Here is a 24,263-nt window from a genome sequence, read left to right as displayed (position 1 = left end):
CAAAAAATCAGGTAAAACTTTTCTACATCTCTGACACACTTGGCGCTCAGTGAAAATTACAATCTGTACTCATCTTAAAAGGGCAAAAAAATATGATTTTTGAAAGTACAATGGGTGGGGCTATCCAAGGGTTACGGGCTGTATATTCTATTAACGGCCGTTGCCTGATATAGTTCTATGCATACCTTGTGCCTTAATTCTTTGCGAATCCAAAAAAAATAAAATTGTTTCTTTGGAATTTGCATGGTCTACGAGTACCTATAAGTGACCTACACAAACTCAATGAGAATATCAATAAGCAAAGTGTGATTTTATAAAAGAATAAAGTTTCGGCTTTCAGTGTCCAATTTGGTTTTTTTTTAAAACGAGGATTGTCAAATCGTTTTTAAGTCGAAAGTGCTTCGGAAATGGTGGTCTAAGCTGGGTTTAAACTGAGAACCTGCGGCGTGACCAAGCTTTTTATACTTGTTCTAAATCTTTGTTCAAAAAATATAAACCATTTTGCTTTTTGTTATAAAATAATATTACTGTCATTTCAAGGTCAAAAATAAACAACAATGAGCCTTCAGAATTCAGATAAATGTGAGCTACACTTAATTATTGAAGTGTTTTCGATATGAAAAAGTACTTGCTTACATGTGACCTTAAAAACTAGCTTAATAAATTGTGATTTAGGTATTATTTATCAATTGATTAAGATCTTATTCAGCATATTGAAAATTAAATATAAGTTTAATTGCATTGTTACATTTGTCCGATTAAATGGATTTTGATTTCAAGTAGGTAGGTACGAAATTGAAAACATTTATTTATCAAAACACGCCACATCATGAGTACCTACCCACATGTTTTTATATTGAGTTTTGTTTCCACAGAATTATAGGTTTGACTTTTTTTCATTAATGATTTCATTAATGATTGAATTTTTGCTGGGACAAAAAGTGTGGTATTTTCATATATCAAACTGATAAAAATGTTTATTTATTTCAAAAATCCTGACTTTTGAGTTTTGAAAGGCAGGCAATACTAAAATCTACAAAGAAAAGTATTTATTCCTTGTTGGTTCTCTATTAAAGTTTTAACTGTGCTACAATTAACATTTGGTCAAAGTCTCTAGTTATCAATGTCAATATAATCAGTTTGAGAACGAATAAATATTCAAAGAATTTATGTTTTTACACATTCTTTCGTCCTTATTTTTTTTTGCAAAACTAAATCAAATCTTAAGTGAATACAAAAAAAGAAAATAAAGGAAACAGTTCCAAAGAAGACAGATGTTGTTTATTAAGCTCTCACATCGCATTTCACATACCGTTTGTCTTTTGTCATTCTATAAGGGTTGATTACTCCCACGAGTAACATTTTCCCAAAAAAATTCCTACATTTGTCTCTTCTTAAAATAGATATCTCTATAAACAAACAAAATACTTTGATGCTCAATGTATAGGAAAAAATCCATCATCTCTATTGTTTAAAAGACTTCACAGCTACAAACGTTGAGAACAAAAGAAATAATTCCATACTTACGTTTTCACCATTTTAATTTTATACTCTCCAAATCTATGTACCTACCCCAGTTTTGTTGGTAGTAGGTATATAAATTTAAGATAAATATGTCAATGAGATGCTAAAGCAAAATACAAACTTAATCAATAAATCATTTAGTTTTGCTGCTAAGTAATTCACCAACACTGAACTAATTAATTTATTATATTCACTATTTTAAACCACATTGCATAACAAAAGCCATTTATTTCCGGGTAATTTTTTTTATATTAAAACAAAATTCAATTATCCTGGATAGATAGAAAAGAAAACCGAATCAAATTATTCCGCAATCTGCACACAGATTTTCTTCCACTTGCTTTTAACAATCGAGTTTTTTTTTTATTTATCTCTTGGGAGTTGACCCTTTCTGCTGCTATACATCACTACTATTTTGCCCCATACGTTTTTCAGGACTATAATCACACAATTATTATTATAACATCCGAAACAAAATACATATACATAAATATGGTTTTGTTTTTGTAGACTTATGTATACATAAGCAAATATTTGACATTAATTCAAAAGAAACTAACGAACAAGAGCGTTCGTTCTTTGAACACCAAACGTAAAAAAATAATGAACATGAAAAACACCCAAACTCAAACCATAACCCAAACCCAAACCCATATAAGCCAAAAGAAGAAGAACTCACACTTGCGTTCTTTTTTGTTTTAAAGAATCCTTTTCCTTTAAAATGGAGAAAAATAAGCAATATCTTCAATAAATGCCCGAGGAAATATTGCCCGAAGAAGTTTTATATGCATAGTATTGACACGGTTTTGGAGATATAACATTCAAATTTCATTCATTTGATTTATTTAAATTTTTTACTAATTTATTCTCGAATTTTTGATACATTCTTTTTTTTCTGTATAATATGTAATATATTCCTTTTTTTTATGTATTTAACTCTTTAAATCACGGATGGTAGACACAACCGATTTATAATCTTCATACAAAAATATTACGCAACAACCGAAGCGCTTTGCTTATCCCCGAATACTGGCTGGCGATGGGGTTGATGCTAATCTAGTGCTGCTAAAACTTTGTGAATGATTGTAGCTTTTGGGGGTAAGACGTGCTAGCCAAGGGGTGAGATTAAAGTTTGCAGTTGAATTGTTCTCTCTCTTTAATTTGGCTCTCGGGTAAGTTGCTAAGCTTTTTTGTGTATGATTGAGCAATAATAGGATTGCGCATGTGATGTTTGTATAGTAAGTAAGTAAATTCTACATGTTTTCGTTACTAACAATTAGTTGATTTGAGTTTTTGTGAATGAATACAAAATATGTACAAAAATTGCTCATCAACAATTTTATTTGACAACAAACAATAATTTGTTATTGTTGAATTATTGAAGAAATGAAATCATGCAAAGGTTATTCGGAGAGCTTTGTTATAAAGACTTGTGATAAGCTTTTTATTTGTGACGGTTATTAATTTGTACGTTTGTTTATAATTTTTAAAATCAAGAAAATATGAAATTAACAAGTAACTGAACACTTTTCACCTGTTTTTGAAATATTAAATTTATTTGAATAAAAGATAAACCCTACATTTAACGACACTTCTGATTGTGTAATAAACGGATAGGCTGTATAGAAAAATCCTCTTGTATCTAAAACTTTTTCGTTTTACAACCAACAAATACAAACAAATTCGAATTCGTGCTTTGATGAACATTATCATTTGTTTAATTTTTTAGTTTAATATTAGGCATTCGTAAATATTTATTAAAAATGATTCTCCATCATGTCTGTGTCAATCACTTACCGCAAAATGTTACGCATCATTAATATTTAATGCTAGCAGCAATTTTATTATTCTGGCGAATGAAAATAAATATAGCTTGTTTATTTTGTCTTCTCTTAGCTGATTCTTAGAGATTTTCGTACTAAATTCTAGATTTACACTTTAAATAAATAAAGAACAATTTAATCAAACAAATTTTAGGAAATTAAGAAAAAATTTGTCTGGGAAAATGTTAGGTAGTATATTTTAATGAGTTTTATATCAAAATATTTGCGACGATATGAAACAATGACTGTAATAGGGGGAACAAAAATTAAAAGTTTCTCCACTTTTAAGTAAACAAAGTATTATAGTTTTTCTTATAAATATATTATATTAAATTATCTTTTTTAAAATGACTCAACTTTGACTTGCAATAATTAAAAAAAAATATACAAACTATTGGTTCGATAACATTAGGCATAGCTAACAGGAACGTTTAAAACTAAAATATGATGAATTTTATTTGAGTTCTATCGCCGTTTTCCTCGTAATTTGTTTTTAATTGGTTTTCCAGTGTGATTGGCATTTTTTGCCGGCCTTGATGTCGCTGCTGATTCATTTGTGCTTTCGCCTTTAAAAAAGATAGACAAATTTCAAATTTTCAATTTTTTTTAAATTTAAGTTTGGGTTAAAAAAACAAATCAAAGTCCACATCGTCGGTGAAACCAGAAAAGTGTGTAACTCCAAATTTTCTGAAAATTAGATTTGAATGCCATCTGTTAGACAAACCTAATATCTACCGTTCCTTAAACTCAGAATCCCCCTAAAGTTCATAGTTTTTATTTTATTAGCAAATTAGAAAATGAAAACTCATACAAATGCCTTCAAAACGATTTTGTTTTTTTGATCTCCTATAAAATTTGCTAAAATGGAGTTACATACATTTCTGGTTTCACCGACGACATGCAATAGGTAACAGAAGGTTTTGAAATTTATAAAACCTTTCGTCACTATCACCAATAAAAATGGTAATAAGTAACTCACATTCCAATTAAAAGGTCATGCAACAAAGGTTTAATTGATTACTCATACACCACAGTGACCATCTAAATTCCATATAATCACTGACAGAATAGTCAAACACTTTGGCTATTCTTGATAATTTGTATACTTAATATTTTTAAAAAGCACCATTTATTTAAGTTTTTGAGTCCGCGGAGCTCTTAATAAGCAATATCGCCAATGTAAGGTAGTTTGTATCTACTTAAATCAAAGATAACAATATGTTAGGTCTTTTTGTTTAGCTATGGCAACAAATTTCGGCGAAATGATATAAAAACGCACTTAGAAACATTTAGAAATTATTTAGGTCAACGTTTTTCCTTATTTCTTCTTAATCTGTACTGAGTTTGCGTAGTGCGAACAATGCTAAGCCTATCTTATAGCTATAAGAAGTTTCTTCCAACTTCAATTAAAGTATTCATTTAAGGATATAATTGGTAAATGGAATGGTAAAATTATCTTTATTATATTACAGATAATTTTGTCATTCAAGAAAACAAAATTAAAAAATACTTCTATCAGACAGCGAACAAAAAACTGTAGTTATTGATTGGCAAAGTGAATATAAAACGAATTGTTTAGAATAACAATTGCTTACTACTCACAAAACTTGTTGGAATAATTTAAATATGTTTGTGAAGAAAATGTAATTTATTTATCAAGTATCCCACCTGTTTGAGCTTATACATCCGATTTAACCATAAGTGGACTTGAATAAATAATTATTTTTCTAAATGATTCATTAATATTATGTCTATTTATAACAAATCATTATTTTAACACAGTTGTAAAAAGCTTTTGGTTGGACTTTTACATACCTCTAATAAAATTCTCATTTTCAGCAAACGCTTCCATGTGCCCTCTCTTCTCCAAATGAACAGCTTGACAATTTTTTAAAATTGATGTTGGTTGATAACCAAAATTACCACATAGATCTGGTGAACCTGCAACAATGAAAAAGAAAAAAAAAAATACAAGAAGGTTGATTTAAGAAACCAGGCATAACATTAATAACACACACCGACTGGGCTAAAGAACAAATCTTCAGCAGAAGTAGCAGGAGTGACAAAAATTTCTTCAAAAATTTTGTCATAACATAACACATTTAGCATAGATATAGTAGGTACAGGGAAGAAAAGTGCGAAACAATTAAATAAACCATTAAACCAGGTTAGTTTAAGTAAAAATTTATTGAATACCTGATTGTGTTTGATCGCCATTCATTATATCCATATGTTGATCTTTTCCATTCTCAGTGATTACATTATTTTCACATGATTCTTTGGATACATTTTCGAGTTCTAAAAACAAAACAATTCAACTCAAAATTAAAAAAATATAATTTTTCAAAATAATGTTTGTTATTGTTGTAAAAATTAATTTTAAATTTAAGGTAAAAATGCGTTTTTATTAACTCTTTTTTTATTTCTTTCAAGTTTTTAAATGATATTTATGTATTTAAATTAAAGAAAAATATGTGGTATTAGTTTACTTAAACCGATAACAATTGTACTGCATAAAATGAGCTTAAAAAATGAATGATATTATATTATACTATAGATGACCATGATATATTTTTAAATAAATTTTATGATAGAATTAAATTTAGTATCCATTACCCACAATGGACTGCTGTTGGTGTTGGTGTTGGTGAAGATCAATCTTATTGGGAATTCTAAAATCTTCAGAGTTTTCAAATTCTATTCTATTTCTATTTGTATCTTCATCGCTGTCGGCTGGTTCTTGTTTGATTTCTTGAATTGGTAGCGGAAGAGGTTCTTCCTTAATTGGTTTTGGCATTATTTTAGGTTTTCTGAGTTTTGTGTCCGAGTGTTCACCATTTATTTTGTTCCCGATGCTATGGTCTTGACTTTCTAAACTAATATTTCCGTTAGTCATAAGATAGTTCGATTCATTTAGCTATTTAAAAGATATTGAAAAAGTTAAACATTGTCTCGTAAAATATGAGTAAAATTAAGTACTTCATTCGAAATAGATAGTGGAGGAGCTTCACTTTCATTATTTTCAATATCATCATCGTTATTAATTCCTTCATCGGATGATGCAGATGATGTTGAGGTAGCTGAAGTGTCGGCATCTAGCAAACCATCGCTGGGTGGAATGAAATCGGAATCATCATCTTCATTGCTACTAGCTCCATATTTGTCGAGGATTTGATCTAATGTTAGGTCGTGATCAGATATGTTTTCATCTTCATCTTCAATGCGACGATTCTTAGATGTATTATGATTTTGTTGAGTCTAAAAAATGTCAATATCGGTATTAAATCAATAAAGTGTTAAAAAAAATCGAGCCAATTTATAAACAACTATTAAATTACCTCGACCACACCAGAACATTGGGCTTCTCCAAAACAATTTTCATTGACAAGGATGTTATGAGTATCTTCACATAATTTGGGTCGGCAAATGGCCATTGACATTAAATGTGTTACACTTGATAGTAGACCACCACTTGTTGAGGGTCTTTGGGTTTGTTTATTTTTTTGAATTTCCCTCATTCCAGCAATTCTAATTGATCGTAATTTTCGCCTTCGAGTTTGTATAAAATACACAACATCACTTGGAACTAAGGGTGCATTGCCAATAAATAGTCCTGCTACTGACAAGCCTATTCGAGCTAAGCGCAAAATTAATATCAACGCAATAAATGGTATCCAAGGTAGAGGTCGTTGAAGTGGTACACTTGACTCATTTTTATCCTGATCTAAAAAAAAATCAAGAAAAAATATTGTATTTTATTGTTTCTTTATTAAAATCGACTTTTAACTTACTTCTTGGTGGCAAGCTCCATTTTGCTGTATCTTCAATAAGTTTTAAAAGTCCATCAACTTTTCCAGTAACAAAATGCCCGATCTTAGTTGCAGCGAATGTTTCAGCCAATTTGTATATTTTATCGTAAATTGGACCATTGATATATCCTGATTCATCAGCTTCATCAACATTGATGTCGTCATCGTTGAAATTAAGTCGCTGAATTGCTTCAGATTCACCCATTTTTTAGAAGAAATTATGTACGTTAACTTTAATCCGGCGCGATCCAAAGTCTAGAAAGATTATTTAAATAAAAAAAATTATTTTGTTTGTGAAAAAAATTTGTAGGTACAGATAATTTAAAATTAATTATTAATAGAGCGAATGTCAAGTTATACAATGTTTAAAAATGACGTGATTATTTAATTTTATACCTGCATCGAAATAATTTGTAACACACGAGAAACAGAATTGTAAAAAGAGGAGCAATGTTCTCCAAAAGAAAAAAGTGTTGGTATTAAGTTTTCAAAAAAAAAAAAAAAGGTATAAATAAATACCAAATTCTAAGGCTCTGTAGACTTTTTATTGAATAGTTTAACTTCAGTGAATATTGGAAAACCTACGATGTTTACATCGTAATAAAAGACTCTACTTGTACAAGTATTGAAAGTCTATTTTATTAACAAAATAAATGGTACTTGCCATTTATGAACAAAATGGAAAAGATTGTTTTTCTCAAAAACTGCCCCCACGATTTTGGTTAAAAAAATACATAAGTATTGTGTGGCTTATAAGTATGAACTCTTTAAATAAAATAAACTATTTTTTGTGGGCCAATTCATAACTTTTGAACAAGTTGAGATATTTTTACAATTATTTTTTATAAAAATGAATTATAAAAATTGCTCTGAATTTGATGAGTTTCAATAAAATTCGTTGGTAGGCTGTTTTAGGATCTAGTAGGTATTCACATTCATTTCTTATTTAGTTTATATTTTGTTATTCGGAATGAAAGCAATTAGGGTATTTTTTTTTAATCAGTTTATGTATTTTAAAATAATGTTACAAAAGTTTGTTAAGCCGTTAATTGTTATCACCAAATTTGAAGTTAAACAAAATGGTAAAAAAAAAGTTAAAGACAACAAAAATACCTAATAATTAAAACTAAACTAGATTTCTTGAAAACTCTTGTCTAAAATAGGGCTGAGTTCCAATATTTTTGAGTGAAGAAATATGTGTTCAAGTTTTCAAACTACTTTAAAAATCGGTAGTAAAAGGAAAAATTGCCATACAAAAAAACACAATCAAAATTTCATTGATATACAAATTTAAAACCAATCCTTAGAATGTTGTATCCCTGTGCTTTTTAAGTTTTCAATATTTCCTATGACTTTAAAGGCAGTTTTGTGATAGTATTAGTGTTTCATATATTTCATACATAAAAAGGTAGAGACCACGCCCTTTGAGCAGAAAACTTTTTATAATAAAAATGTATAACCTTTTTAATAAAAATAAACAAAAAGTGGCAGCTGATTTTTTTTAACAAATATTTCAGAAATAGTCAGTTGAGTTTAGTTCGAGGACTTTTAAGGGAAATTTTGTAACTCAACTCAAATTAAAAAAAAAAAAATGAGTCAGCTTTCCGAATATCTTCAAATTTTGCAGTATTGAAACTTTGACTACCTAATATTCCCTAATCTAGTTACTAAATCTTTACTTAATGGCCATATTAAGTTTAATGGCGATGCATATCAATTTTATCTTATTCATTTTTGTGTTCCTAAAAAAAATTTTTTTAATAACCAAGAAAAAATAACAAAAATAATAAAAAATTATTAAAATTATTTTATTCAATATAATTCAATTTTAATTTTTTTTGCTAAAAGTTCTTTTTTTATACAAGAAAATTAATGAAATTGGAGATTTAATTCATTTAAAAATATTTTTTTCGCATAACTTTAAACCTTTTATATTATTTTTTAAAGTTTTTTAATTTCCAAGCAACTTTTAACATAAGACCCAGACATGCATTTTTACTCCTTTGAATACCTACTTAATTTGATCAAATTACACAAGTGGATATGCAAATAGTGCCCAAAAATAAACTTAACAAAATTAAATCCATCCTAATCATACTTTTTTATAAAAATACTGTAAAAAAGATATTTTGGATTTACAAAAATAAACTGATTTTAGCTTGGCTATTCATCCTTCAGATAGAAATCAAAGTCTAAAAAAAACTATTTTAGTCCCTCTTATCACAAACATTTTAAAATAAACCCAAGATACACTTACCTTACTTAAGTACAAATAAAGGTATTACAGACTATAGATTTAATATCAATAAATTTGAAAACGCAATTCATTATCATCAAGTTCAAAAAAAAAAAAAAAAAAAACAAAAACACTTAAGATTGAAGCTTGTTTACAATGTCATCGTTTTATTTATCAGTCAAAAAATCCACTATTGATTAGTAAAGCAACTTCTTAGCTGACTCAATTATATATAAATTTTATTCAATTTAAATTTAGTCACTACAAACTTGTGGGCAGCAATAATAAATGAAAAAAAAAAGTATGTACATTCTTGTCAATGTTAAAAATGTGTATAACCGGCTTTAATTATAAGCAATGCCGGGACTATAAATATTATACAAACATTATTGATAAGACACTGTGAAGTTTTGATTTTTTCAATTATATTGGGGGTATCATAAATTAGCTTTCTGTGAACTTCAAATAGATTCGCAACTATATTGATTAGAATTACAACAAATAGATGCTGAGCTAATTTCTAATTCTATTTGTCTCAACAATTAGACATTATACAAAGATCAAATATAGGATTTTTTTTTGTTTATATTATATAAAATGGCCTTGAGCTTTTGTACCGAGTTAATGCATTAACAGATACCGTGATTTTAAATTGAGTGAAAGCTGACATCGCTTAATGATTATTATTTTTAAAACTGAAGAACGAAAAATTGTTATTTTGTTTAGATAATTCCGACAAACATACATACATGTATGGGCAGTGGGCAGGTTAGGATCTATAATGTCAAGTTATATCACCATAAGAAAATACGAACTTGCAAACATGATTTGAGGTTGAAAGAGAATTCGAAAAAAGGTGCTTGTGAGTCTGTCTGCTCAGGGACTTCACTTGGCTACACAAATTTTACCTGAATTTGGTCTTATCATTATCAATAATAAAGAAACTAAAAAACAACAACATAAAATACTTACTTTGGTATCTTTTTTAAATTAATTTGAAAGGTACAAAATTTCTGTGTAATGAAATTACTAGAGATTGCTGATATTTAAATAGTAAGGGACACGAAATACGGTTTTTGATTTGACGACATATATTTCAAAAATAAATAATCGTCCAGAAACGAAAGTAAAGAAATCTTAAGCTCAATACATTTTCAAGCTTAGGATGTTTACCAAAAACATACTTTGTTAAAAAACATAATATATAGAAGATTTAAGCCAGAACTATAATTGGCGGATGGAGTCGGAAGCTACTGTCAATTGTTGTTGTTTTCCATAAGTTTTCATCCGACGAGTGCGCTCGCAACCGCACTCGACGGATGAAAACTTATGGAAAACAACAACAATTGACATTAGCATCCGACTCCATTCGCCAATTATAGTTCTGGCTTTAATGTTAAAAGTAAATGAATGTATCTCAGGACAAATTTTTTTCCACTGCGATGCAATTTTTAAAAACCACACAATTTTATTTGTTTCTTATTGTTTTTATTTAGTGTTATTCCTTTATCGAAGTAAAAGTTGGACTAAAAATTAATTGAATGAAATACTTTATAAATATGGAAAAAACTCAAAGTCTTCAAAAATTATAGATTTTTATAATCTGATTGTGTACAAAGTTTAATATTTGTACTCTTGTACCATATGAGACTATTTATTTTTTTGACTCCAATTTCAATTCTATATAGGGCATGTAAAGGATTCGTAAAAAAAGGAGAGACATAAAGTACCTACCTACACTTACTTAGACTCTTAAAAATTAAAAACAAAATTTGGGGTCTAGATTTAATTTGTTCCTTTCTTTACCACAAAAGATAGGGTTGCCGCCTAATATCTCAGCACAGCTTTTATTAAACCTTTATTTATTAATTTAACAGCAGCTAACAGTACCTTTTATTTTTTTAATACTATTTTTTCTATTTTAAGTCACTTTTTAGAAAAATGACTATTCCGCCTTAAAAAATTTAATTCAATAGAATGCAGCCTAAATAACTGATGTGATTTCCCTCATTTATTTGCATTAAAGTTTTTGGTGATTTCTAAGAGGTGAAATTGGAATTTTATTTTTTGGACCAAAATTAACGGTACATGACTAAAACAGAAAATTTCGTTTTTAGCAAAAACGACTCTTACATTTTTGATTAACAACAATACGAGAAAAGTGGCACTTAAGATCGTAGGTACTATTAAAAAAAAAAAAAAAATATGGGGCCGGTACTTACCATAGAACTGTTTTCTTGATGTCTTAGTTTCTCCTAAACAACACAACTATTTTCAATGAAAATTTGTTTACAAGAACTATAACTCTAATGTTTAAATTAATACAGATTTTTAAAAAATAATTTTTGAATTTTTAAAAAAAGTTCAATTTTGTTTTTTTCGAATTTTTCGAAAGCTTATGCATAAATTTCATTGAAAATTTGTTTTTATGTGTCGGTGAATATTACCTTTTTAATGGCATAGGTACCTAATTTATTTTTTTTTTTTTTTGAAAATTTACTTAATATTAATTAAACAAATAATTAAATGTCATACTTAGTTTGGAGGTCAAAACTAACTTGTAATTAAAGTTAAAATTTTATATTATTTTTTAAGTTTTTTTATTTTTAAGTTTCCTAAAAACACGAATTTTTAAAAGGCTTTAATATTCCATGCAACTTTTAACATAGGAGCAGTTACGTGCGACCCAGTCGTAATTTTTATTTTTTCTTGTCTCATGACAACCTACAGAACTCATTGCTCACTTTAGCCTGTTATGTTTTGTTGAATTCAAATTGAAATGTTTTGCGATCTGACTTAAACTTTGGAAACTTTTATACCTTTTTGAATACTGCAATACCGGGACAAGTTTTTAAAATAACCATACAAATTTTTTTCGGCGTGTTGTTTTGAAATAAAAATAAAAAAACTGAATTTTTCTAAAACTTGGAACTGATAATTAATTTGCAGCAAAATGGCGTATAAAATAAAAAATATTTTGATCAATTAATTGTTTCATATTATTGGGCAATGTTTTATTGAAAGAATAATAAAAAAACAAAATCAGTTGGGGGTGGAGGAAGCAAAATACTGTTGCAAAGTAATCAAAGATCCAATCACTGCTTTAACACAGCCAAGAGACAATTGAAGAGTTACAAATTATATAGATCTATCTATCTATCTATCTATCTGTTGCAAAGTAGGGATTTTTCGAAAATTCACAAATACCGCATTTAATCTAAAACTTTAAGAATTTGAGATGAACAAGTTACCAAATTCTGAGAGCCCTTAAGTTGGCCTATCACCATATTTCATTTGATCCATTACTTTTGGGACACCTTGTATAATTCAAAAAAGCATTTGCAATCTGAATGTTGTAAATTACTAGCCACATATCTCCAAAATTGTTTTCACTACAATTTTACAAACAATTTTAAAAATGTATCATTTAAAAGGCGTAATATAAAGTTAATGTTTTGTTTTTGTTGAAAGAAACAAGTTTATATCCTTCAAAAATTACCCTTGCACTTGCACCTTAAGATAAGATATAGGTACAGGAAAATTCAAGGGGTGGTTCTTGGGTATATTCTAAGAAAAAATAAGGACATTTTAATAATCTTAGAACGGGACACCCTAGTTTTCTTTCCAAAACGTCGGTTAAGTTTGTAGGCACATATTTTTTCAAAAGCAAATAAAAGTGTTTGATTAAACACACAAATTGCGCAAACTTGACTTTGAACGAGACATCCCTTTATTCAAAATTATCAAGCACAGAAAGTAAAGAACAAAAATCTGAGACAGGTCGGTAGCCCTGTATGCGGTGTTCTGTAAGCTTGCTTTTTTCTTGCTATAAATTACTTGATTAATTCATATTAAATTTTGTTTTCTAGGTACTCAATTTTATTATAGGACAAAGCAAAAAATGAAGACCTTTCCGGTCTTTGAAGGTATTAAACACATTAAGCTGTTCATAAGGTCAGTGAACTTCTTGCCAAGAAACCATTGTCTTAAAAAAAAACACAGCTGGTTATCGAAATGTCATATCAGTTGTATTTTGTATATAAATTCTATTTTAACATTTCTAAGGGCCGAAAATCATCATACTAGATTTCGTGTTCCAGCTAAAAAATTTAATTTAAAAAATCTTCCCTTCAAAATGTATATGTAATCGTATATCTGATTACATAAAACATTTAAGAAAAAAATGCAAATGCATTTACATATCATTTAATTCGCTAAGAACCTTCTTTCTGCGCTCTTGAATTATCATCAGTGATGATCCAAAGAGCAAAGTGTATCTCTGCAAAAGACCGTCATTGTATGCAAAGTCTATGGTTAACTAAAAAAAAATAGCAGTGAGCTCTCAAAGAACGGAACAATTCTTTATTATTTGCAGTTTTTTGCAATTTTGTATTTTTTGTTTGTTGGTATCAGGGCGCCTTGAATATTTATTTTTCTCAATTAAAACGACAAAAAGAAATTAAGTCTCGTTTATCAGCAGATTCGTAGTGAAAAATGTCAAAATAATAAAAAAAAAATCAAATTACCAAAAAAAATTATGAATGCCGCTAATGGATCTTTTGATAAGGTCCAATTGATTTTATTGTTTATTGCAAAACAAAAAGAATGTTTTTTTTCTCTTTGTTTTATTTTCAAGAGAAGTCAAAACAATTTTAACAATTAGCTCATATTTAATTTTATTTTTTTTACAAGACCACCACAACTTGTAACTGCATTTTAACTCACCGTTAATTTTTTTTTGCGAGCACAAATGACTTCCTACATAAAAAACTAAAGCACTTGGTTTTATAAAAAATATTTCAAAATATAACAATTTTCACTATAGTAAAATTTTCACCAAATTTATATTTTTTTTTATGTACAAAGAAAATTAAAATTCATTTAAGTTCTTAGACCATTTTCATCGAACAAATTTTGAGAATCTTTTCAATTTGCGGCGTTATATAGAACGGCTGCTGCAAAGGGCGAAATTGAACTAAATAGCGTTAATTTGTAAGCGTGAGCGATTGCATTGAGACAAGAATTTTGGTATTGAGAAGGTACTGATGCTGGTGACTATTGGTTAGGCACGAGAAAGCTATCAAGCTATATCGCTCAGACTCAGCTATAGTGAATGTCTGTAGAGAATATACGACTTGAACTTAATACTGTTGCTCTCTCTTGGGCTGCCACAAGACTTGTGGTTCCTTTCCTTCCGTAAAAGCAAAGATGATTGTATTAAGATTATCATCCACAGTGGTTTGTTTTATCAATTATTTTGGAAAAAAATAGTTTTTATTTTGTATTTAAAATCACGATTAATTTTAAATAGTTTTTTTTTTTTTTTAATATGTTCATACCATATGAAAGCCTTCAATTTTAAGATAAATGTTGCAATCAATAGTCCATTAAATATTAAGTTAAACCTGTTTTCAATTAAAGTAAATTTTTAATTTTGTCTGTAAAATCATTAAAAAATAAATTGCTTACATTCAGGGTATTTATTTGAGGATTGACTTTTCAAAAGAAGATAAACACTACTAATCCAGTCAAATAAGGGTTTAACCTCGGAATGAATGTTAGTAGAAATTTTTTTTGCTCAATATCTTCCTTTTGCCATTCTATAACATATCTCAAAAGTCTAGAAAAATCTCATGTCCGCTTGTCGCGATTTCAAGGTCAAATCGCGAAATGGAGATTTTCAAAATTAGCAAAAATAGGCTATGGTATTATATACACATATGATACATGATTTCAAGGTATTTTTTAATGCTGATTCCAAAAAATCTAAAATCAAGACAATCTGTTGTCTCTGGAAAAAGTTATACCTGTTTTTCATCTGTCAACTCATATTATTATAACAGTTGCAAACTTACTGCCGAAAAACCCTTAAAAGTTATGGTAGATGAACCAAATTTTGCATGAAGATTTTAGAATCCATCATTATTAAAAATCAAAACAATCCATTACAAAAAATACATATACCTACGAAATAATGGTACTTTTTGATGGAGGGGCAAATTTTAGGATATGCACTAAAGTAGATTCTTGTTCATCTTAGGAATAAGTGCTAATAGGCTAATTTTTTTGTTTCTATGTTTGTTTGGTTATTCTATAACTTATGTCAAAAATCTAAAAAATCTCATGTCCGCAAGTCCTAATTTTCTTGGTTTGAAGATAAGGTGCAGATTTTAAAAAATTGAAAACCTACACTTCAGATATTTGTGTCAGATCAACATGAATAAGGTGCTTTACTTTTCAGGGATGGTCAGGTTGACTTGTTTGTGAGTTTTGTTGGAATAAGTGTTAAAAAATACCTTTAACTCATGTCGCTTATGTTGGTATACATATAAAAATTTAAACTTTTCTTATTAATTTTTTAAAATCTGCACCTTATCTTCAAACCAAGAAAATTAGGACTTGCGGATATGAGATTTTTTTAGATTTTTGAGGGTAGTTAAAGAATATCCAAACAAAGATTAAAATGAAAAAATTAGCCTATTAGCACTTATTCCTAAGATGAACAAAAATCTTCTTTAGTGCATATCCTAAAATTTGCCCCTCCATCAAAAAATACCATTATTTCGTAGGTATATATATTTTTTGTAATGGATTGTTTTGATTTTTAATAATGATGGATTCTAAAATCTTCATGCAAAATTTGGTTCATCTACCATAACTTTTAAGGGTTTTTCGGCAGTAAGTTTGAAACTGTTATAATAATATGAGTTGACAGATGAAAAACAGGTACAACTTTTTTCAGAGACGTCAGATTTACTTGATTTTAGATTTTTTGGAATCAGCATTAAAAAATATCTTGAAATCATGTATCATATGTGTATATAATACCATAGCCTATTTTTGCTAATTTTGAAAATCTCCATTTCGCGATTTGACCTTGAAATCGCGACAAGCGGACATGAGATTTTTCTAGACTTTTGAGATATGTTATAGAATGGCAAAAGGAAGATATTGAGCAAAAAAAATTTCTACTAACATTCATTCCGAGATTTACCCCTTTTTTCTCCTTATTTGACTGTATTATACATGCTTCATTATAAAATAAAAAAAAAATTAAAAAAAAAAGGAATTTTGATCAATTTTTTCATTTCAAATATCCCACTGTAAGAAGATTGTTGAGGTAAAATAAAGCAAAATATGGCTTCATTCCAGCTTATACAGCAAATCACACATTACTTTATAAGTGGTTTTGATTATGAATTTATTTAAGTACATTTAAAAAGCCAACTGAATATTATTATTGTGGGTGATTGACGATTAAAGCTGGAGAGATAGTGGCGTTAACCTTTGTACGACGCCCAAGATAAAGACTATTTTCTTTTTCTTTGGAAACTTTTTCTTTGAAAAAGGTCATTTATTGGTTTTATTAAATCAGATTATGAGCAACCGCATTTAGTTAAAAATAAATTGTTAGTTTATAGGTCATAGCTCATAGTCAAGGAAGGAATGTTACTTAAAGCTAGTCAATGAATTTGTTTTTGTTAAAAAAAACTTAAGCTTCTATTAGATATTTAGATATCATTGGTATCTATGTAATTTTTAGAATTTTTTTTTTAAATTAAAAGTAAACAAATTTTCAAAAAAAGGAAAAATATCCCAAAATGGTATGAAATTTTTTTTAATAAAAGTTTAACTTTTTTTGAAAACTTTTAATTTTTCTTTGGTTTATCTAAAATTTAAACGGTATTTATTAATAAAATGTTCGAATAAACTCAAAAGAATTTTATTTTGCTCATAAAAAGTTATTAGAAGTTTAGAAGTCATTTACAGCTGCAAAAATGTGGTGTTTTATTTCATCTCAAAAGTTCAAACCATCACAACAGAACTGTTTGATGAATAAATCTGAAACTTTGTAGCTTAGTTTTAGGTTTATTAAGGCTTGGCTATACCGGAGGGTACATGCGGTAGCGGTACGGGTAATTGTAAGAAAAAAATTCCAAACTTACACATCAACGTTCAGATGTGGAATTTTTTTCATACAATTACCCGTACCGCTACCGCATGTACCCTCCGGTGTGGCCAAGCTACAACAATTATCACTCATTATTATAAAATAGCGGTACATTTTCTAAAAAAAAAACGTAACGTGATAGCTTTTCTAAATTAATTTCAAATGTAAGAAAACATTTTTTCAAAGTAAATTTAATTTCTTTGTAAAAAACTAAATTGAATTTTTAAATGTATCATTGAATTTTTTGTAAAGTTATCCGCTATTGAGGTACAGATAGTAAAAGTCAAGAAAATGGTTTTTGGTTTGATGATTGATTTTGCAGTCTAAAAAAAAACGTAGATGTTGGAAACAAAAAGAATCTTGAAGCTAAATAAATAGCCTTATTAAATATAATAATTTTATTTTATCAAAAAAAAATTTCCCACTTTTTTAAAAGAAAGATAAAAACAAAACAAAAATTTTAAAATTTTGGTTTTTGAACAGTTGCAATGATTTAGCTTTTTTACCGTTCAAAGTAAAATGTTTGGTAATTCTAAAACTACAAAAATGTAACTTTCACATGCTTTTTGTTTTCACGATACAATCATTTTTTACTGAAATGCAGCCTATCGAAAATCACTAAAAAAATCAAGAATTTTTTGTGTCCCTTTAATTTTTTGGGCTAGTGTATTTTGACGGTGGTGTGGTTTTTTGAAGCTCAAGTAAATTTTTCTTCAATACTCTCTTATGTTTTAATGATTCAAATGGCTTGTTTCCTAACACGTAAAAGTCAGTTAACGACTATTTAAGAATTAAATGAAAAACTGGTCTTTAGGATGTTTTAAGGTTTTATATAATTTCGAAATATCTTAAAAATAGACCCTACTCACAAACGTGCCTTAGAGAATATACTTTTTTTAACATTGCCACTTCTTGCAACTTGTAACTTACGACTTTTCAGCAACCAACTTCCACTTACCGCTTGTGACTTGCCATCGGCCGCTTACTATTTTACACATGCCCACTGTCACTTACCTTTTGCCATTTGCTACCTATAACTTTCCTAAATTTTTTCAAAAGTTTACATAGACTAATAGATACATTTTATTTTGTTTTCTTATTCAATTTTTTACAAAAATCTCATTAAATAATACGATTGTTATTGTCTTTTTCCACAAAAATAGCCACGACTATTACTTTTAATATTTCAAGGAACAGACAATTTCTTGAAAACCCTTTCAAAACTATACAAAAACAAAACTTCAAAAATTTTCATTTGTAAAACTTTTACACTAAAAATCATATAAATTGTTTGTTTGAGTGTAAGCCCGATAAGATAAGCTCACAAAATAATCTTATTTTGGATTTGATGGAAAAGTTTGTACATTATTTCATCTATAAAAGTAACTAATTACATTCAATTTTATTTAACTAAAATACGGTGAATAGAAGAACTTTTACTGTTAGTCAACGAAATGCTTTTTGAAGCTTATATCGGTTCAAATTTAAACCTCATATCTCCAGCAGGTATTAAAATAATATTACTCGTATACTTAAGGTCATCTCCATACCATGAAATTTTATAATTACGAATTAATCTTGTCATTAGTGTCTCCATTTCCATTTCAGCAATTCGCTTTCCAATACACGTTCGAGGACCGAATCCAAAAGGTAAATAAACAAAAGGATTTGTTCCTTTTGCATGAGGGCATGCTCCCTCGCCGGACTTTAACCATCGTTCTGGCATAAATTCAGAACTTTGGGGAAAATAAACATCGCTATTGGTTAAGGGCATCATTCCCATAGATACCCCAGTTCCCTTTGGAACTCTGTAATTGCTTAGAACTACATCACAACCTGTTAAACGAAAGTTTGCCGGTGTGATTGGAGTAATTCTCAAGGCCTCCTTAATGCAAGCTCTAAGATAAGGCATATTTTTTGTGTTTTCATTAGTTAGTGGGGTATTTTTGTCAGGAAGTATTCCCATAACTTCTCGACGAAGAGTATTTTGTTTTTCTGGATGTTTGGCAATCATGTAAAGTGTTGACAAAAACACTGATGATGTCTAAAAACAAGAAAAAACGAATCAAATGAAGGTACCTTATTAAAAGAAAATCAACCTACAGTATCCATACCAGCCATAAGCATGTCTATGGCCATAACAACAGCAATTTGCTTATCAATGCAGCAAAGCTTTTCTAAAACTCCAGTTGGACCAGCACCTTTTCCGAAATTCGCAATGGCTTCGTTGATATATTTTGTTGTTATTTCAGTTATTTCGTCATAAGTTTGTATGAGGGTCTTGAATTTTGGTGTTTCGTAGTATTTCCAAATAGATGGTTGCACATCAAATTCAAAACTCAACTGGAAAAACCTTGACATTGCGTCGGAAAGTTTCAAAGCATCGGGATCAACGCTGCCAGAACTGTTCAGGAATCCCATTCTTTTGTTCAAACCAATACAACAAATTGATTCGAAAGCCCACAGTTTGACTTCATCATGAAAGTTTGTCTTAATATTCTTAGTTTTTGGATCTCGAAGTTGTTCTATTCTGAAAAAAAAGATCGAGTTACAGCTTATTGAAAATTTTTTTCACAAAATCAATACTTTTGTAAAAATTGCTGAGAAATATCATCAATATCGGGTAAATTCTCTCGGACCGTTTGAACTTTCATCATAATCGGGTTCACTTTATTTCGAATATCTGCCCAAGCTTTACCTTGTCTAAATAATTCAAAACAAAGTTAGCTATATATAACTTAAAAACAAAATGCAGTTTTTACTCTGAAACCAATCCTCCAATATTTTTGAAAACATCTGGACGAACTTTTTTACGATAATACGTAAAAGTTTCCAATCCAACTCGTATAGGCCAAATACCTTCAGTGCGATATACTTTTTCTATATCGGCTGGATTATAAGTAAACACAACATTTGGTTTACCCATTATCCCTTTTATAAGTGAAATATCGCCATACTCATCACGAAGTAGTTTATAGAAATCGATCAAATTAGAATTGTGAAGTTTACCTTAAAAAAAAAAAAATCATTATAAAAGAAAATTACAAGTGTATTTCAATGAAAACAAACCTCCTGGAAGGTAATGGGAAAGTAATTTAAAAGTTGATGGTCCTGGTATTTCTTTGAAGTCCTTAGCTTGAAGCCATTCTTGGTCAAATTTTGATGTCTCTCTCAGTTCGTCGTTGGATTTTGAGATCTATAATAAAAGAAATGTTAATTTGATGCATAAAACGCCTTGACGGAGATAGATCTGAGATAAACGATTTCTCGAAAAACAAAGAATTTAAAAAATATTTTTTTTTCTATGGAATAAAAATAGAATACAAAATTGTAAAAATCAGCTTCTCTTTTGTAAGCCTTTGAAAGGATCATTTCATTACATATTGACCTTTCCATTGTCCACGTTTTTGCATTTTCGTTTCTTGTTCATTATTAGCTTTATATGCTAGGTTGCCGCAAGCTTAAAAAGTCACTAACTGGACCAAATGCATGTTAAGTTGTTGAAAATAGTCGCATAAAAATTCCACTATAAAGTCCAGTCAAATTGTATTCAGGGATTCAGGTTCACACTAAAGTGGAAAGTTGCTGTACTTGATTTTAGTGGTTGACTTAAGGTTTTTTGGTAGCTGGACATTAGGGTATGTCAAAATGCTAAAGTATGGAATATTCAAATGTAAAAGCTTTCAAAAATTGCATTACTTATCAAAAATAAATCCTGCGTTTACAATTTTCATTTTAATTAATATCTTTGGCTCACTCAAAATAAAGGAAGAAATTTGGATTTTTAGATATTTTTGAAATATAATGTTTTTTTAATTGCGCCATTTGAATACAAAAACAAATATATTAAATATATATATATAAGGATAAACTTTAAGCTTACATATATTTGTTCCAATTGAACACTTAGTAAAGAAGCTGCGAAATAATATGAGAAGGAAAAAAATCATTTTTTCATATAAAATCGTGTTTTTCCTAACAACTTTAACCGATTTGAGCGAGCCAAAGACGAACGATATTATAATTTTGTTTTTACATATTATTAAACCTTAGACCCTAATAAAACCTTTGACCACTATTACATTGCAAAATTAGAGTACCTACTTTTTTTCATATATACAAAAGTGACACACCCTACTGGACAAACATTTTTAATAGAAAAATTAAGTACAGCAACTATGAGAAATATTTCAAAAAGTATAAACATCATTTTTTGTGTGTTTAAAAAGTGAACTTCACACACAAAAAAATGTATACCTTAAAAGAAGAAACAATTGCTAGTAAATATCTTATCCAATTTTATGTAACTCTTTTGGTTTTCGCTCATTAGCGGATCCAAATTTCCATACATATCAGTTAAATTTGAAACACAAACAAAATACATTTTTCAGATATTTTTTGTTTTTTTCTTTTCATCAAAAAGTACATTTTTTGCAAAGTCTTTTTGAGCAGAAACCTAAAGTCGCTTATACAAAAACGGACGAGGCATACATTTTTGATAACATTTTAAAAAATTTCACAATATACAGCGAAGATCCTTAAGAAAAATTACATACCAAGGGTAAAAGAACGTAAAACGTCGTCGACAGCTTCTTTATCGCGACATTATTTGAAATAACCCATTATGACAAAACAATAACATTTAAGTGCATTCTTGTATGGATTTTCTTCAATTCTTATCATTTGATTTTCTTTTTTCAATTGTTTGTCTGTTCCGAAAAAGGGAATGAGAATTCTCTATACCAAAAATGTTCCACATACGCCCGAGTGACCGACTCATTGTAAATGTGATAGGTATTATGTATTTTAAATCTGTAGTATTTTTGTCCCATTTAATACGCACAAATTATTAATATGTTCTTCCATTAACACTGCATACAATTCAATTACCTAAGACATTTTGTTCAAATTCTAAATTGAAAAAAAAAAAAATTGAATTATGATTTGTTTAAGTTTTATTTAATTTTTTTCATCAAGAAGTTTATTTTGAAAATTCTACCTAATTTCAAAAGTGTGGCTTCTGTATAGAAAAAAATTATTATTTAGAAAATGGTTCAATAAAAAGTAAAATCAATAACTTTTTAAGGTACGATATATGTAGGTACTTTGCAAAATCGAATTTTCGAAGACGAGACATTGAATTTTTTTGAAATATTGGTTTAAGGTGTTGATTAATAGTTTCTACTAAACGGCATACCAATTTTATTTTAAAACATTTTTTTTTTCAAAAACGATTCTAACGATTTTGAATTTTTTTTTCTAAAAATGCAAATTAAACTGCATATTTTTTTGGAGCTCGATTTCATTTAAAGAGTTGTTTTTTTCATTTGAATTTAATGTTTTTTTTTATTTTCATATAAGTATGTATGTATATATTTACCAATTTTTTTATAAATAAGTCTTAAAAATTTTAGAATTTTGAATTCCAAGAGCAAGTACGTACGTAGTCGTGCATTTTATTTTATTCTAGTTTCATCACTAACATTAATATTTTTTTTGTCCAAATGATAGGAGGCGTTTATGAGAGAACTAAGATTTTTCCAAAATTAACGTATTTAAAAAATATGTTGATCTTGAGAATAAAATTTCAAAAAATTACTTCCAGATGGTTTCCTAAAAACTTTTGTCTAAACTTAATCAACCATCCTTTCAGTTTGTAGCTCCCAACACTTTATATCAATTTTTTTGCACTGTCATCATCTTAATGTCTATGTTTGAATATTATCTCAAGTAGGTACAAATGTTTAAACAAATGCATAACTTGCTATAAAGTACCTATTGTATGGAATAAAAATGAAATTTTACCTGAGTATACTGTTTAAAGCTGATAAAATTTGCCTATAATCTTATATTAAATAAACAAGTCTAATGTTGAAACTATCAAAGATTAACCGGTCTATATTATGCATTGACCTAATAAAATTTAGGTACCTATATCTATGAACAAAAACTGATTAAATTAAATTTATCAACCCAGAAATATGTAATAATAATCAAGTGTAAGTGAACTTGTCTTAAAGGTCATTTCAAATCTCTAATGTCAGAACTATAGTAATAATTTTGTTTGTTTGTTATTAAACAACTACGCTCTCTCCCTCTCTCGACACATTAAAAGCTTAAATAAATACATTTGACTACTCATTAATTTATTAATTTATTAATTTATTACTTTTTATATCATTGAATTTATTTAAAAACTTAAATATGTAATAGTTAGTTCTTACTTTTGCCGAAACTTCTACTGACATCCATCGATAGAACTGATGCTCAATGCTTCGACTTTTAATTTGTTTAAGCAAAATCATAACAAGTTTTTTTCTAATTAATCAACCAAACATAAATGCCGAACACGGAAGTATTTTTATTTGCAAAATATAAAAAGTAAACACCACGTTTATTGAGAAAAGTGAATGTTGATATCGATGTTTCCACAGCAAGAATAGAAAAATAACTGCAATTCTCTTTTAGAACAAAATGCAAAAATACTATGATAACTTTCTATGTGATTAGTACCTAGATAAATTTGGCAAGAAAAAAGCTATAAGCTTTAGTTAAGTAGAGACACTTGAGACTTGGAGCTTTTAGTTCTAGAATAGGTAAAAAGGTTGTTGTACGCGATACAGCTAAATGTTTGAAGTAAAATTGTGGGGCTAACTTACCTTTTCATAGATTCAATAAAAATAAAAAAATATTAATTACTCTTACATTTATTAAATATAATATTCTTATTAACTTTTTTTACAATGATATGTTTCGGTTTCATTTATAATGTCTATTTTTTTTTAATTATTTATATAGCAATTAAGGTACATTAAAGTTTGATGATTTTCATGTAAATATCTTTTTTATATTGATGAATTTTTATTTATTTATTTATTTGCATCTATTGGTTTGATTTATTATATTTCATTTTATTTCTG

The 24,263-nt window shown here is 28.3% G+C and overlaps 3 protein-coding genes across 9 annotated transcripts in view; all 3 read right to left on the bottom strand.

The window, feature by feature from the left end:
* LOC129906355 (multiple C2 and transmembrane domain-containing protein) overlaps window positions 1-2,542 on the bottom strand; it is a 32,415-nt gene extending 29,873 nt beyond the window's left edge. Inside the window, exon 1 of one of the 3 annotated variants that reach the window (XM_055982090.1) lies at window positions 2,204-2,542. The gene's annotated coding sequence lies outside the window, so the exon portion shown is untranslated. Of the gene's footprint in view, window positions 1-1,527; window positions 2,118-2,203 lie in introns of those variants that run through there. The other 2 variants (XM_055982089.1, XM_055982091.1) reach the window with 2 other exon arrangements.
* Window positions 2,543-3,647: 1,105 nt separating this feature from the next.
* LOC129906359 (uncharacterized) lies at window positions 3,648-14,567 on the bottom strand. 4 transcript variants are annotated; one of them, XM_055982096.1, is made up of 9 exons: window positions 14,118-14,567; window positions 7,139-7,411; window positions 6,686-7,071; window positions 6,327-6,605; window positions 5,964-6,264; window positions 5,544-5,645; window positions 5,366-5,419; window positions 5,163-5,288; window positions 3,648-3,913 (listed from the first exon to the last, which is right to left on the bottom strand). In XM_055982096.1, the coding sequence occupies exons 2-9, from the start codon at window positions 7,359-7,361 to the stop codon at window positions 3,813-3,815; spliced, it is 1,572 nt and encodes a 523-aa protein (XP_055838071.1). In that variant the 5' UTR covers window positions 7,362-7,411; window positions 14,118-14,567; the 3' UTR covers window positions 3,648-3,812. The 4 variants fall into 4 exon arrangements, with proteins under 4 accessions (XP_055838071.1, XP_055838073.1, XP_055838072.1 ...); XM_055982098.1 differs by lacking the exon at window positions 14,118-14,567 and adding an exon at window positions 11,615-11,634; XM_055982097.1 differs by lacking the exon at window positions 14,118-14,567 and adding an exon at window positions 9,414-9,435.
* Window positions 14,568-18,408: 3,841 nt separating this feature from the next.
* LOC129906358 (probable cytochrome P450 12b2, mitochondrial) lies at window positions 18,409-23,797 on the bottom strand. 2 transcript variants are annotated; one of them, XM_055982094.1, is made up of 6 exons: window positions 23,568-23,797; window positions 20,413-20,539; window positions 20,106-20,352; window positions 19,930-20,046; window positions 19,447-19,873; window positions 18,409-19,387 (listed from the first exon to the last, which is right to left on the bottom strand). In XM_055982094.1, the coding sequence occupies exons 1-6, from the start codon at window positions 23,646-23,648 to the stop codon at window positions 18,812-18,814; spliced, it is 1,575 nt and encodes a 524-aa protein (XP_055838069.1). In that variant the 5' UTR covers window positions 23,649-23,797; the 3' UTR covers window positions 18,409-18,811. The 2 variants fall into 2 exon arrangements, with proteins under 2 accessions (XP_055838069.1, XP_055838070.1); XM_055982095.1 differs by lacking the exon at window positions 23,568-23,797 and adding an exon at window positions 22,787-22,916.
* Between the last annotated feature and the right edge of the window lie 466 nt (window positions 23,798-24,263).

The sequence above is a fragment of the Episyrphus balteatus genome, chromosome 1 (assembly GCF_945859705.1).
Source record: "Episyrphus balteatus chromosome 1, idEpiBalt1.1, whole genome shotgun sequence".
NCBI classification, from domain to species: Eukaryota; Metazoa; Arthropoda; class Insecta; order Diptera; family Syrphidae; genus Episyrphus; species Episyrphus balteatus.
This window is presented reverse-complemented; position numbering and strand designations above follow the sequence as displayed.

What these genes read in the sequence shown, in the direction of transcription:
- LOC129906359 (XM_055982096.1), bottom strand. Translation starts at nt 7,361, where the DNA reads ATGGGTGAATCTGAAGCAATTCAGCGACTTAATTTCAACGATGACGAC. An exon ending in CACTATCTATTTCGAATGAA is followed by an intron (nt 6,265 to 6,326) that starts GTACTTAATTTT and finishes TCTTTTAAATAG; the next exon opens with CTAAATGAATCGAACTATCT. An exon ending in TGGCGATCAAACACAATCAG is followed by an intron (nt 5,420 to 5,543) that starts GTATTCAATAAA and finishes AAATTTTTGAAG; the next exon opens with AAATTTTTGTCACTCCTGCT.
- LOC129906358 (XM_055982094.1), bottom strand. Translation starts at nt 23,648, where the DNA reads ATGATTTTGCTTAAACAAATTAAAAGTCGAAGCATTGAGCATCAGTTC. An exon ending in CAGTAGAAGTTTCGGCAAAA is followed by an intron (nt 20,540 to 23,567) that starts GTAAGAACTAAC and finishes CTTTTATTATAG; the next exon opens with ATCTCAAAATCCAACGACGA. An exon ending in TTATGGCTGGTATGGATACT is followed by an intron (nt 19,388 to 19,446) that starts GTAGGTTGATTT and finishes TCTTGTTTTTAG; the next exon opens with ACATCATCAGTGTTTTTGTC.